At 35.0% G+C, this 15,858-nt stretch overlaps 1 protein-coding gene across 7 annotated transcripts in view; it reads left to right on the top strand.

Moving 5' to 3' along the window:
* Nucleotides 1-15,858, top strand: part of VPS13B (vacuolar protein sorting 13 homolog B) — a 418,409-nt gene that overhangs the window by 69,490 nt on the left and 333,061 nt on the right. For all 7 annotated transcript variants that reach the window (XM_086881610.1, XM_086881633.1, XM_086881628.1 and 4 more), the window contains exon 16: nt 265-389. In XM_086881610.1, coding sequence (XP_086737736.1) covers nt 265-389 — 125 coding nt within the window. The remainder of the gene's footprint in view (nt 1-264; nt 390-15,858) is intronic.

Raw genomic sequence — 15,858 nt, 5'->3', positions numbered from 1 at the left:
CATTCTTTTAAGTTCAGCAGACCATTGTTAATGCTTTTTGAGTGAAGAAAATATTTTTACGTGTATTTCTAGGGCATTATTTGAGGTAGATTTTTGTAGCTATATGTATGTTTGGGGGAAAAGAATGATCTAAAAATAATACACAATTTTATTAATATTTACTGAGTATATTTATAAATACATATATTACGTTATAAAATGTCTTGAAAGTAAGATCACTAATCATGTGATAATATACCATTTGACCAACTGAATTTGTTCCAGATATTTGGTTTTCAAGCAGCGCTGACTTCTTTGGACAGCAAAGGATTATACTGCATCCCTGTTCCAGTTATCCCCTCATTCAGTACTGCTGTTTATGGCAAGCTGATCAAGTTCCCCAAATATTGGTGAGCATTAAGCCTGTATGGTGTGTTTAAGTCATGTGAACAATTACTTTTGCATTTTTAATGAGGGATTTAAAAACACCAAGCTTTGTGTATATCCCTAAACTTCTGTCTCCTCTATCATATTCTGCTATTACACCTGTTACTATTCCCAGGTTTCTTCGTGAGGATAGCTGTCAATAAACATTTTAAACCCTTGTTTGGCTGAGGGAACTGGAGCGTGGTGCTAATGACATCAGGGTCGTGGGTTCAATCCCTGGATGGGCCAGTCACTTGAGATCAGTGATCCTGGTGGGTCCCTTGCAGATCTCCATATTCTGTGATACAAAGGCCCTGTGGTAAATGGCTTTCTTCTAGACCTTGTAGGTTTCTGGAACCAGTAGCCATTCTTTCTTGAGCTGATATAAAAGCTGAAGTTACATACTGGTGGCAAGCTTGATGTTTTAACTGAATAGATTAGTTTGGTTTTTTTTTAAACTCAAACAAATAAAAAGCAACAAATTGCAGAGTAAAACCCTGAAACATCTCAAACCTACACTTTTATTTATTTCTCATTACAGCTGGAAGTGTTTCAACATTGTGATGAAGACATTTAAACTATTTGTTGTAGTTCAGATATTAAATACAAATATTTTTCTTCTGAAAACAGTTCTGTACTTTATTATGAAATGTGCTATATTTTTTTTTTTTTGCCTTAATACAATGGAAATTTAGTATTTAAATTTATCTCTACAGTTCAAATCTTGCGATCATAAATCTGTATGTAATAGTTTATATTGATATGTTGCATTTATAAACACTGTTTTCAGAAAAATCCATTTTGACAATATTTTGGACAACGTATTAACATTCTTTATCCCTCGTTTTGAGCAGGAGCTGTCTGTAATACTACTCTATGACTAAATCCATGCAAAAAAAATTTTACATAAAATGACAAGATAATGAAAGAACATGTTAGTGGTTAAATACTTTGGCTTCAAACATTGTGGTGAATAGCTAAGTTGTAAGATACATTTGTTTGTGAAACCTTAATAGATTATACAAAAAAGTCTCCTTCTATGATTGTTCTTAGTATCATATAAAGAATATACTAATTTTTCTTTCACAAGCTGTGATGCCATGTTAAATGTAAATGGGTTTTAGCATTATCAGCACACCACCAGGTGGTAGCAGCCTATATGATTTAGTCATATTTTCTGTCAATAATTTACAAGAGTATTAATGACTTAAAATTAATTGCTGTTATGTTGTACCATTCTGCTAAAAAAAAAAAAAAAAGTTTTTAGGATACTGTATACTCAGCACTAATCAGAGTACTTCAGGGCGTTACAACTGACAGCCTTTCCTTACGTTATCTGACATTTAACACTAAGCTCTGGTTATTAATCCTGGTTAGCAAATTGCATGAATAAATCAGTGTTGAATGGCAAACTTTAATTTCTTACTATATTGTAAACCCCATGTTTAGTTGTGCAAACTAAAAAAAAAATAAATTTAGTGATGAATTTTTAAATAAATGTCATGTGACAAGTTCATGGTATTCAAGTGCTGCTGTTTTCTCATGAGTGTGCTTGTGCTCTTCTGTGTGTGCTTGTGCTTGCTGTGCTCCATCTCTTGCTCGCTCACTCTTGGTTTCTTGTGCTTTTCCTTGTGCACTGTTTCACACTTGCCCTCACTCTGTCTCGTGTTCCTGGCCTTGCCCTTACGTTCTGTGTATCATGCATTCTTGGATTCTCCTGTGTAATCTGCCTCTCTCACATTCTTTGTCTCTCTTATTAAAATGCATTGAATTACCATGCATGCCTAGTTGGAAAGAGCTGTAGTTTTAGGGAGTGGAGGCAGGGGAATGGTCCTGTCTTAAAACAGCAAACCATCTACTGGCATTTATTAGAAGATACTGTTAGACCAGCACTTACTGCAGTACTGTGGACTGGTGTGTTTTGCTGGTTTTCTCACTTTTTTCCTGTAGTTTAATTTCTTCTTTATATGGCTTATTTATTTATTAATGAAATAAAAAAAACTTTAAAAAATGAACTTTGTCCAACAATTTATCTAAACTAAGCAACACCAATTTGTGAGTAATAAAGTAGAAAAACAAATGAGTACAGCAGCAGCCTGGTTAAATGAAGTGTAGTTTGAAGTGAATAAAACTCCAGATGAAATGCATCAAATAGCACTTCAACTAAATCGAAATCAGCATGAGGACTGAGAGCTTCATTGAAGTCATGCAGTGAGTGAGAATTAGTCTGGTAGGATAACCTGGTAATGTCATTAAACTTAAATTCAGTCCTCCCTCCCAAATTATACCACCTGCTTTATTTGGATTTGTGGATTTCACATTCCAGGGTTTCTTAAAGTACACACATCTGATGCTACACATGTTCTTCTATTTCTTCGCAGAAAATACATACCACAGACCATACCTTTTAAAAACAAAGACATTTTATGAACTGTTATGGAATCCCTTAGGTAGTATGTTTTGAGTTAGCAGTGAAAATCTCAACTTTATTTCTGACATAAATCAGTAGAATAGGTTTCTTTTCTAGTTTCAGTAAAATAATCTCAAACTTACTGTTTTATACAGTGAATAAAATACTGCAGTAATATTAATTTTTTAAAATTAGTTGATAAACATTGGCACGATGTCTTAAGAAATAAAATGTCATCGTCAGCTCAACAAATTCCAGTGAATAATCATAAATGATCATAAAGTGCTGTGTACCTATTAGATTGGTGTCTCTTAATTTCAGTTAGTACACTTTTGTTGTATAAAAGAAATGTGCTCAAACTCAGTAGTTAACTAAGTCTTGGACATCTTTTAAATTGCATAGCTAATCTGTTTTTATTGGAAAGTACAAACCATCTGGTCTTTTGTTTTTGTCAAGCGTAACAAGATGCAAAATACAATGTTAATGTCAATATTTTACAACTGCTTTATGTAGTGTTGCATGCCAGATTGTAAAGCAGCTTTCAGAGCTTTCAGGAGGATGTCTAAAACCAACTGAGAATTAGCAGAATATGGTTAAAAGCCTTGAGTGAATGACAAGAATGTTTATTGCCAAACAGAAATCTTGAGAGGAATTAGCTGATACTCTTATTCTTTTGGCTTCACTGTCTGTGGTAACAGATGAAGTAATCTGGTGTAAGACACTTCAGTGTTATAACCTTCTATCATTTCTAAGATACCACTTCATTGTACTTGTGAAGAATGCTAACTTAACAGTATAGAATATGGATTCATAATAGCCTTCCTTTTATTTTTCTGATATCTGATTGATAGTGAAGTGTCCTCTCTATATTTTGAGCTACATATCAGTCTAGTTATGGTTGTTATTTTATTGCTTTTATTAACCTGTCTTCTCTAAAGAAGTCTTCCAGACTTGTGGTTTTGTTTTTCTTTATCATGTCTGTAGGAAGTTTTTCACTCACTGTCTCTACCTGTGACAGATTTTGAGACTCTGAGCTATGGTAGAATAAGGTTATAAATGAAGGTGATGTCATTATCCCCAACTCCTTTCTGGTCAGCTTCTTGGTCCCATAGTCTACTTTCAATAGATCTGTTTCCTTGGTAGTGAGTCCCCTCTTTTTTATATGGATACCAGAGTAATAGCTGTGGGTTTGCTTCTTTCAAGGAAGCACTGAAGTACAGAATTGACTGATAGCTAGTCATGTTAAGTTTGAGTATGTGAATTGGCCTTTTATAAACAGGTTGAGGACTTGCTGGGTAAATCATTATCTAGGACTTCATGGTCTGCACTTGAGTTATTAAAGAGTACAGAGCCTTTAATTGATTTTTCTTGAGGTTTTACTCTGTCAGAACAAAAATCTTGAATAGAAACTTGCAATTAGATCTCAATAATTATTAGTAAAGGAAGAACAGTCTTGGGGATGCTTAATAGATACAAGTTCTACAAAGATTCTTTCTTTTGAGCTGTACTCTGCAGACTGTCTTGAGACATAAATTTCAGTTTAAATACATGAAGTGTGCTAATCTCCATCAAGATTCATCTTTCTGATGAAGAGGGATTTTTGGTAACCGGAGATTTGATTTATGTTGGCACTGTAGTTTCATTTCTTCAGTGTTTTTATTGAAGTGCTAATCAATGTTGACAAAAGCTGAAAGAAGTTTAACATTTGCTTTGCTGTTAAAGACAGACACATGTATCATATGGTGGGAACTTCAACTGTTCAGAGATCTGTCATTTGTTTCACTTGTGAAAGCTGTGAATTACAGACCTGACATAGTTACTTTATTAATATGTGCACTTCTGAAAGATCACTTAGGAAATTTAGATGCAGCGCTCTTCACATGGAATGAATATGTCTATTTTCTGTAGGGTCTTTATGAACTCTCAAGAATATTTATATAGCATAGCTGTGCTTAATATTTCAACACAGATTTAACTGTAAAGGTAAACATTTATTGTGTCCTTAGAATCTGCTACATGTGGATTGGCATATAAGTTTATAACTGCCTTTTTGCTAACTATTATGCAAAGATTTTGAGAAATATACTTTGCTACCAACCTGGACATCAGCATTTTGTTGTCTTGACTTCCTTGCTTTTGTTTTGATTTTGACATGGTGGAGTTGTGAAATGGTTGCTTCGTACACACAATTTAGTTTCTCTTTTATTTTCTAGTTTTAATATTAACATCACAAAACCTGAGGACTCTAACTCCTTCATTACCACTGTATAGATTTTTGCTCAAACTTTTGTTATTGTAAAGGTGTTTGTATTTTTATGAATGGAACTTTGTGTTCCATTTTCTTCCATCATGTGTCCCCTTAGAAGGCAAACATCCCTCTCTTAATCAAAGTTATGTACCTGATATGCCATACAGTTATATTCTAATCTATAGAATTAATTCTTAGACTCATTACACAATTGAGTAAGGTCATTGTAGGTTCTAACCAGGATGTGCACCTGCTCATGTCTGCTTCAGGGGTTGTCTTGTAAATACTGTATACATTTAGTGGTATCCCTGTGAATTGACAAGCGTGAGAGCACTTCATATTGATCTGCAAGGAGAGTGGTAGATGAGAATCTGGCTTCTTACACAGTAAGAAGTTATTTAGCAAGGAAATTAGGTTCCACTGACATGGCCTTTACCAAGGTACTACTGTGATGACAGCAGGAGATTTTAGGATTTGCTGCTCACCTAAGAGAAGATTAAAAGTGTATAATGTGGGATCAGGTGAACTATCTGTTTTTGCTACTTTTTTGACAAAAGCATCTTTGCAGGGCATGTCCAGTGGAGTAATCTGCTTAGGGCTAGAAATTGTAGTAGGTTTATGAGCTTGAAAGTCATGAGACTTAGCTGTCATGACATTTAGTGCAGTTGTGGTAGTAGGAGTCAAGCAGATCCTATTGGCAGGTAACACAGAGCCTACTATCCACAAACTGTGAGCATTAGATCATAAATCTAGGAAGTTTTCCCATAAATTGACATTTAGGTCTTGATTTTGGCAGCCTGTTTTATTGGCTAGTCACAGTAGATCAAGAGCAATAGCAATTTAGATTGGGTGTGGATTGCATTTCACATGGGCAGTTGAGGGGTGTGCTCATTTCTTGGGTCAGAAGCAAAAACAGGTTGAAAACACATGAAACCCATTTTGTAGCATTCAGTTGTGACTATTAGTTATGTCAGTAATTGAATTTAACTGCCAGAGGAAAATTTGGGGTATTCTTCAAAACAGAAAATATCTAGGGTTGAATGCCTGAACAGATGCATTCAGTGTATGGGACAGTGGAGTTTCACCACCAGCATTGTTCCAGTTATATCTGGCAAGTGTTAAAACCTGTTTGAACTGTTGATGTATGCCAGTGATAGGGGGCTGTGCAAAAGCAGAACACAGTGGTCATTCTCTTGGGTTCTGCAGAGGGGGTTGTGCAGTACTGCCTCACATGCGAGCAACACAGCAAGGAGCGTGCTGGATTGCTTCAGCATTGTCCACTTCACTCCTATTGCCTAGAAAATGCATCGAAGTACATAGTACTAAATCACATTTTAAAAAATTAATTTATTAGTAGCTGGTTTTGGTAGGGCATTAGGTGAGCAGTGACTCACAGTTTCAGAAGTTTGATTAACTGTGCATCTTAGTGTTTGAGGAGTAGGTATGTCAATGTAGTTTAGCACACATAATATATATATATATATATATATAGTGTATACTTGGGTATATATACACACAATATATAGTAATATATATATTGTGAACAGTAACGTAGGGATATAACAGCTTTAACAGAAGTACTTTTCATTGATTTAACATATCTTGCTTTATAAAAGTTCAAGGGGGTTGTGCTTGTGTATAAGGATGAAGATGCTTAAAGAACTTGTGTGGAACATTTCTAATCTGCAGTGATATAAACATTTTGAATTTCAACAAGAACACTTTGGGGCAATTTTCAACTGCCCTGTTCTGGAAGGAGATGTTGTTGGTTACCAAGAAAAGCGCTTGGAACAGGAAGGGTTTTGCATTCTGTGTACATGACTTGCAGCTTGATTAGTGTAACAACAGATTAACTTCAGTTGCAAACCTCAAGTTTAATTTTTTTTTTTTTAAATCAAGTCCAGATCAAATGTTACTGTTTCTCAGCAGATGTGGCAGGCAGCATTCAGCAGATCTGTTGAAAGTGCACTTATAATCAATGTAAATTGGAAGCAGTTGTACTGTTCAGTATTGTCCATGAGGAGGAAATTCAGCAGAGCTTACACTGAAGGGTAGTCATTGGGATGTGTTTCCAGTGTAGTTATTTAGACTAATTAATTGTTAAGTCTCTTCAGTGAAAGTAAATTAAGTTTATTAACAAATGTCTGTCCAGGGAAAGTGATTGCACACAGTGAATAGTTAATCCTGGTTTTTGTAAGTGTTACCATAAGGATTTTCTGGCCTTTGTACTAGAAACAAGCAAATGGTATTTCAAAATGTGAAGGATTTTCAGAGTTGAAGCTGCATTTTGAGTAGAGACCAATGGAATGTATTAAAAACCCAGTCTTAAAGCTGAAATGCTGTTATGTAGCATAGATCCTAAAGAAAAACTGAATCCCTGATACATATTTCTTTTGCACTGGATGTATTTAGAAATTCTGTTTCTCTTAGCGGTAACACTATATAAAAGGACCTGTTAGGATTTTCAGTACTGGATATTCTCAGCTATGAGGCTTTACCCATGTAGAATCTGGCTAGAAAGATGCAGTGGTGGCAGTTCTTTGCACAAAGTTTGTCCTTTGTTTCTCCAGAATTTTATCTGGAGTTTGGTGCCTTTTTTGTTCTGCCTGTAAGTGAATCTGTGAATTATGAAGAGAAGCACAGTCTCTGTGCTGGTATCTCTGCTGCTAAATAACACTGCTAGAAACCCATCTGTGACCCTGAGGCTTGGTGTTTTCTCATGTCTCAGTTCATATACACATACCTACCTGTAGCTTTCCTTTCCACTTCCAAAAGGCAGGGGGAAAAAAAAATAGATCTAAGAAGGACATATATTGAGGCTTCAGAGTGAGGACAGCTTCTGATATGCTTGGTCCCTTCAGCATTGTTTGAGAAAGTGCTAGCTGCCCTGGCCTGAGGCTGGCAGAGAGCAAGTGAACAGGTCAACAGTATGCACAGCACAGACCATTACTGGAGCCAGCAGCACTCAGCCTCCAGAGATGGTAAAAAGGGATGCTTGAAACTTGCACACTGAAACTGATTGTGGTGTCATTCTGCCAGCCAGCCCCAATCAAATGTTGGTTATGACACAGAATTCTGAAGAGGTGTACTTCAGTGTTGCAGTTGTTCTCTTACCTTTCCCCTTTTTCTTTGCATCTTCTTTTTAATGTAATGCCTTGGGAGTTGATGGGATTCAAAGCACTGTTTTAAGAATTTGTAGTCATTAAATACAATAACATGGGAAAAAAATGGCCTTTCATTCATTAGGACTTGCAATAATTCTACAGGGAGCTATTAGATTATTCTCCTTGTGTACCAAATAATCCACCTTCACCAAAGCTGTGTGTTTACTTCCCAAATAAGCTATATGCTTATCAGTTAAGCTAAATAGAGTTGCTGATTTTATCTTTTTATTTTTACCATCCTTATGCTCATGGAGCATTGTCATGTTGCTGGCCAAGCTGTAGCATATCTTTTCTTGACTCTACTAGAGCTTACTCTCAAGTGGTAGGCACTACTTCCAGCTGAAGTGAGGTACCAGAAACCAGAGTTTAATTACTCACCTACTTTTACAAGCCCATCTGTGTGACTCTCATTTGAAGCTGATACCCATGATAAATGGTGACTGAAAACATTTTATTAAAAAACAAACTGTATTTATCTTGACTCAAATAACCCAAATATAAAAACTCATGTGGATGTCCAGCTGTCCATAGTATCTTAGCATCTTTACTGCATCTGTGTTCATCTCTAGGTGGAAGAAACATACTGTCCTGTGTCCAGTATCATTTGTTTGCTGTATTCTCCTCATGCTTGTTCCCTCTGTGACCCAGAGGTGCTTTTTATTTTTTCCTAGAATAATCCTTCTCATAGATCAGGATCTCTTTAGTTTTAAGCTGAGGGTTGTTTTCCTTACACATAAACAATATGCATTCTCAGCATTTTTCCTCAATCACTTCTATCCTACTTGGTTTATAGGTTTGTATTCTTTATTACTATTTCTTTAGCAATGCCTCTTAAAGGAAGTTAAAGTAACCTGTCAGGTGTACATACTGAGGAACAGCATTGAATGAGTACTGAGGTGCAGTGCTGGACGCGTGTAAACATTTGGATCTCCATTTGGGCCTGTATGTTTGTTAAACATTGTCTGCTTTGGATTATATTTTAATCTTCTAAAAGGTGGAAGCTCCCGGTTTCTGGACTAGACTTTTTAGCATGGTGTATTTTGGGTGGGAATGTTAGAGGGCATTTGAACAAACAACAAAAAAGAAAACAAATAAAGGAAAGAGAACAGGCTCATGTGGGATATGAAGCCCTTAAATATAAACTATGAAAATAAAACTTGTTTATCAGATTTGGAAATTATTATACCTGTTGTAGATACTTCTGACATCAATACAAGAAATAGAAAGGATTATGTTAGTTCAGACACCAATACAGAAATTGTTGGTTTTTTTCAATTGATCAGATTTTTTTTTTTTCCCCTCATTATAATGTGTGGGGTTTTTTAAAGAAAAGTCAATATGATTCTTTCTTTGCTGATGTTTAACTATTTTTTTCTTTGAATTTAATGGCTGATTCTGAAATGAACAATTGAATAGAAGGAAATATTTGGTAAACATGATTAGAATATTTATTTGATAATAAAGAAATATCCAGGGAGAATGAGAGACTTAAGAACCTGATTTTTAAACCAGGTCATATTTTAAATAAGCAAATGGAATTGGGACTTTTATAATGTCACTAACTTAGTCTGTTGCTCTGAAAGTACTTGTATATCTTTGATTTTGCATGTGTTGAATTTGGCTGTGCATACATATAATACAAGAAAATATCTTTTGGGCTTATTTTACTGACAGTATTTTCATTTTCTGTGTATGTGATAATTTTGATGGTCTTGAAGACTCACTAGGGCTTATGGAGTTTTTCATTAATTAAATAGATGCTATGAGACACAGTGAATAGATCAAAACTGAACATGGGAAAACTATATCCATATAATCTGCTTCAAAGCTTGTATTCTTTTTGAGTTATGAATGTTGTAAAGTGTAGTGCTAGAGTCAGTGCTTAAAGATGGTAAATTCAGATTTAACAATAATTTTAGTCTTTGAAGTATAAAGTATTATGCATTTACTGAGATTTAATGTTTTGCTTTAAATAGCTTTTGACAGCCTTTAAAATTCTTTTGAGGTTGATACTTAATGAGGCCACAAAATAATAATTTTAAAGTCTTTGTACTCTTTCTGCAGTTATGCAGTGTGTACATGTGAACCATTAGCACACCTTGTCCATTCATGTCCTTGCTGTTGAAGACACCCTTGATCCATCCTTTGCTTTATTAAAGGCTTTTCTGGTAATCAGAAAAACAAAACATGCTTCCCTGTTTCTAACAACTTCTTTTTGATGCTGTAACTTCTCTCTTAAAGGATAGTGGAATTGGCTTTGGAGGTACTGCAAGGCACAGAGTTAAGTCATTTTATTTAGCAGCGAGGTTGGGTTGAAAGGATTGCTCTTCCAACCCCAGCCATTGTTATTTACCTTTCTGGATTTGACGGAATTCAGATGCAGAAGTACAGCTTTATTTTTTTAGTCCTGTGTATTTTGTTGGTGACATTTCCATTTAAGGCAATAATTTTGTTCAGATTCTGATTTTGTTTTGCTATTGCACACATGCACCTTCTTACTGCTCTCTCTAGCCATAAAAAAAATTGCCAGAATTTCAACTAACCTTTTTTCTCTGTGTAAATGTCTCTTCTTATCACCAAAACACAGCATGTGAAAGTTTTTAGTAGAAGAAATTCACAAAAGCCCCCAAGTCATAGCCCACTTAGCTTTTTGGACAGTTTTTTTTACTGAGATTAGTTGTTAGTGTTTACTTCAAGTTGGGGTTGTGTTCAGCTCTTAAATCTTTAGCAAGGAATTTGAAACTGTGTTACTTTCCAAGAAGACCTTTGAACTGGGTTTGTCAGTGCAGTTTTCTTCACTGTGCACCAGCATGTTTGAGCCCTTCTGGCTCCCTGTTTTACCTGCTAATGGCAACCAAATGGTTCTGTGTGGCAGATTTAGAGGATTGATTTAATGGCTGTTTCTGCTGCTTCTGGGATTGTGTGAAGGGGGAAAGAGGAGAGGGGAAGGGAGAGGATGGGGTTACTTCCCTAGACAATAAAGCAGACTGCACTGTGGGAAGCCCATTCCCCAAACCCTGAAACCACCCCGGTGGCTCCTGAGATTGGATACACTGTAGTATCCAAAGCAGTGGTACTGGATTTATAAAAGCTATAAAAAAGAGTAATGTTTGCTCTGTTTTAATAAATATTTTTGTGGTTTGGAGGTTTATGGCCACTGGCAACTTTTACCTGTTCACCTCTGGTAGTTTTGGTCATCTGCAGCTGTTTAGTTACAGCATCAGCAAGTTTCAGCTGATTCCTTCTTGTCCCCCACCCACAGCTAACATTTACCTACAAGATAAGTGGTAATGATGGCTGGAATTTAGTTAGCATTGCTGCTTTTTCATGTAGGATCTCTGTCTCATGAAAAGATACAAGGCACAATTACAATGTAGGTGTAGAAGTTCTCTGCTTTTCACATGATTGATTCTCTTTGTACTACCTTCATTAAGCCAGTGATTCCCTATTGAATGTCCCTGCTCTTTCCAGACTTCCTTCTGGCTTTTTTTTTTTTGTTTGTAATACATTTTGATTTTTGGCTGCTGTAATGAATACTGATTTTTCTCATGGTCTTTATATTTGGATCTTGTGGAACATAATGCAGCTGTCATATCCCTTCCCTTGTTCTCACTAACACCCATTAGCTACAGGAGGATTCCTAGGTCCAAGTAAAAAAGACCTGCTCACAGAAGTAAAGAAAGACTGGATGTTTAAAGTGTAAGTAATTAAAAAAGTCCAGAATGCACATTGCGGGCGTTCCACGAGTAAAGTTTCATACCCCTTTTTTCAGATCTCCACCCCATGCCTTGTGGAGTTCTGGAGATGCAGTTCTTTAAAGATGTAACTTTATGCTTAATATATATGGTTTACGTACATCAAAACTGTAAATAAATAAAGAAGACTGAGGTCTGCTTGTTACCTCCATGGAGAAGGGAACTTGTAATTTTTGTCTTTTATGTATTAAAATATATATCATATCACTGATGATTATTTCTGGAAACAAGCATTAACTAGTGCTTAGAAAAAGAGTTTTTTGCAAAGAAGGAAGTATCAGTTAGTCACTGACATCCACTTGCAGTTTGATGGCCATTCAGATCACTAGCATCTGTCCCATTGATGAGTCACTAATCTGAATTTGATCTACACATCCTAAATATGTTTCTCTAATGCAGCTGCAGGTTTAAGATGTTCCTGCATTGCAATTTCAGCAGCCACCTTAATTTATTGTGTCCAAAAATAAGACTGAAAACCCCTTGTTGGTATCGACAAATTTTTAGCTCAGATCTGTTGCATTTTGAGGCACATAGGCAATGACCAAGCTAGAAGTGATCATAGACTGCTTTCTTGCCTGCTTCCTGAAACATTTAATCCACAGGTAAAAAGACTCATCTGATGCTTAGTAAGGCTCAAATCATTTGGGGGGAAATTAGAACTTTCCAGGTGTTTGGTTTTTTTTGTACACTTTCTTCTAATGGTGTCCTCTCATGGTGTCTCTGTCACTGTTTCTCACTTCTTGCTGCTTCACAAACCAGTATTATTATTTGCATATAGCAATCATAATTTTTAATCTAGTGGTCAAAACTTTAATGTTCAGATGGGACAAAATGAATAAAATTATTTTAAAAACAACCCAGGTTTAGAGCTTGTAACATGTAAATTCTTTGCTTAAAAGGGATTTTTTCCAAGGTTTCTTCCTTTTAGGTATTTTTGATTTCATATAATGAAATTTAAATTTTTGTTCTTGTAATATGCATTTACTTTTGCTGTGCTGTATCAAGCTGGATTTTATTGCTCCACACACTGTACTGAGAATTGAGAATGGATAGTCTCTGTTCATTTTCTAAGCCATATTAAAATTTGTACTCTGCCTGTATTGTTTTGTTTTTACAATTTTTTGTAAATCTGTGGGGAATTTTTTTAAGTTTGCATATGACTGAACACTTTGCAAAAGTGTTGTCATCACTGGCATCTTACATTTCAGAGTTGATGTTAAAAAATCTGTACAGAAGTCCATTTTAAAATCATAGTATTTTTCTCTTCTAATGCTGTATCTAAAATTTTCAGATATCCTAAGTTAATACATTTATTTACTGAAAAAAATAAAAAAATTGGTGAACCTCTAAGTTTGTTGTTTTCTCCCTTGTAATAAATTGTATGATTAATAGTGTTTCCTACAAATAAGACGCCAAGGCACTGCAGCTCCTGAAAATTCCCTGTCATCCTATGGTGTAGGATACCAGACAGCCTTTAGTAAAGAGTATAGATGAATAAAAGTTGAAGACATGAGTCTTGGAGATGTTTCTGGAATGAAGTGTTCTAAAGCAAGTTTAATTGTTTGGCTTTTTTTTAATTGTAACTAACTTTGTCCTCTAGCATGAAAATTTGTATGTTGCTCTCTGGAGACTGAAAATTGTGTTAGTACATGTGAACATGTGATATGTTTGAGTTTTTTGTGAATAACAGTGACTTCAGTTTGGCATTTCAAACAATAATAGTTCTATTTCCCTTCCTGCATGTTCCCTTCAGAGGTTTGATATTTGTCATTATGAAACTAGACATGATTTCCTTTAAAATAATAGTTACTTAAATGTGAAGAAAATGATCAAAATTTTCATTTTTTGAAAATTAGACATAAGACATCAGATTAAGTAGAAATACAGATTGGTTGTAGGCATGTAGATGAAGCCTTTGCTCATGTCTTATAAAACCGGTGTATACTTTCTGGTTGCCTTAGAGGAAAGGTGTGCAAATACTGACTGAAATAATTTGAGCATTTAAATTACATTCAGGTTGTTCTAAGGCACAATTGCTAGGTTCTAGTAGCAGGTTACTGGTTTTATTTTGGAAAAAATGAACTAATCGTATTTTACTGTACAGGATATGAGTAATAACAAAAATCAAATTTTTTCAAACATTTTGCAGGTTCCAGCTTTGCAGTTGGGGACTCTGTATAAACCTCTGGACCCAGCTGTTCACCACTATATTCTTTCAATCACTCTGAGGTGTTGATTTTACAAGAATGAGTTGCTGTTCCTAAAGTCTACAAACTGAAAATATTTCATAACGGGCCTGTGAACTTACATGGATTGGTTGTATTGGTGCCTGTGCATGCTGTATAATAAGGATCAATTCATATTTTTTTCAAAAACAGCAAAGAAAACTATTTTCTTTAATGGTACACCAGATTTATTCAAATATTTCAGCAAGTCTGTATTACAGTTTGTCAGCAAACTGGGTACAACCAAACTGTATTTAAAAATCATTTAATTAGGACAGATTCATTTTCACTCCATGCCACTACACAGCAAGACTTACTTGTTCATATTTCCTTGAATTTATTCTGGAACTTGTCCAAGTTCAGCTTTAATGAGTAGTCTATCCTGCTAGTTAGAATTTATTTTCCCCTAGAGAAGAGTGTTTGAATTGGTAGTTTTTTAACCTGTTCACTTAAATGAACATATGTTCGGAACTGCATCTTAACTCTTGAGGGTAAAGACTTGAGAAATAATTATTCCTCTTGTTGTTGCAGCTCTAAAATGCTGTTTAAGTAGTGTTTTTAGACCCAAACTATGTGCCGTGACTTTTTTAATAAGGTGAAGAGTTTTGATAAGAAGTTGCTTAATGCAAATTTAATGATACAGTATACAACCACAGATCTGATTTGGTTTACTGAAAAATTATTTGTACATGTATTTTCACTTAATACTTGAATATATCTCTTGGGTCATAAACTCTGGTTAAATATAGCTCAATACCTTATTAATGATGTATTTTCTGTATTAACAGGTGCAGGTTGGTGGCAGACTTAGATTTTAAGATCTTTTAAATGCATTATTTGTGTTTCAAAACGATTATAATAAATCCTGAATTATAATTGCATTTTCATCACTAGCCGGGTCTAGTTAAAATTTCCTTTAAGCAACATTTGCTGCACACATGGTGCAGTGCTTCCCCTGCCTTGATTTTTTTTTTCTATAAAAAAGGATTTATTTTCAACTTCCCATTCCTCCAAAATTATCTGAAAGGGACCAGAAGACTTTATTCCAATGGGATTGTTAAAGTAGAGTAAGTGTAGAATTTGCATATTGTTAAAAAAAAATTAATATGCTGTTAGTACTCCTAAGGGACAATTTTATGTGAAACTTTTTAAGTTTTGAATGTAGCAGAGGTCAGTACAGTAGCTGTGATATGTATTAGTTGAATAGTCAGACTTGCTAAGCAAAATGTTTTGCTCTGCTATATTGTATGCTGTGACTGTCACAGCTCTTTAGATTCCCTCTGAAATACATTAATTTGTTAATAAGAATGTGTTTAGATTGACTTATTGCAGAGTCCTGTTCATTCTGAAGTTTGCTGAAAAATATTTTTTACCTTCTTTATTCCTTCCTAATTTTACATTAGGAAACCCATATTTTGAAATATTTAAACACTTTGTTCTGAAATGCTTAACTTTAATCCTGCAAAATAGTGTTCAGAAGTAAAGGGGGAAAATAAAGGAAATGTTCTGTGAAAGCATAACAAAAGGAGAAAATGTAACAATGCACTTTCATACTGAGATAAATAATAGTGGATTACAGTACATAGCTTAAAAAAAAATAAAGAATAAGAGGAAAACATCTGATGTCACTATGCATTACATTTCTTTCCAG

The sequence above is a fragment of the Cyanistes caeruleus genome, chromosome 1 (genome assembly GCF_971803275.1).
Source record: "Cyanistes caeruleus chromosome 1, bCyaCae1.hap1.1, whole genome shotgun sequence".
NCBI classification, from domain to species: domain Eukaryota; kingdom Metazoa; phylum Chordata; class Aves; order Passeriformes; family Paridae; genus Cyanistes; species Cyanistes caeruleus.
The sequence above is the reverse complement of the archived record's forward strand: the minus strand, read 5'-3'. Positions and strand labels throughout refer to the sequence as shown.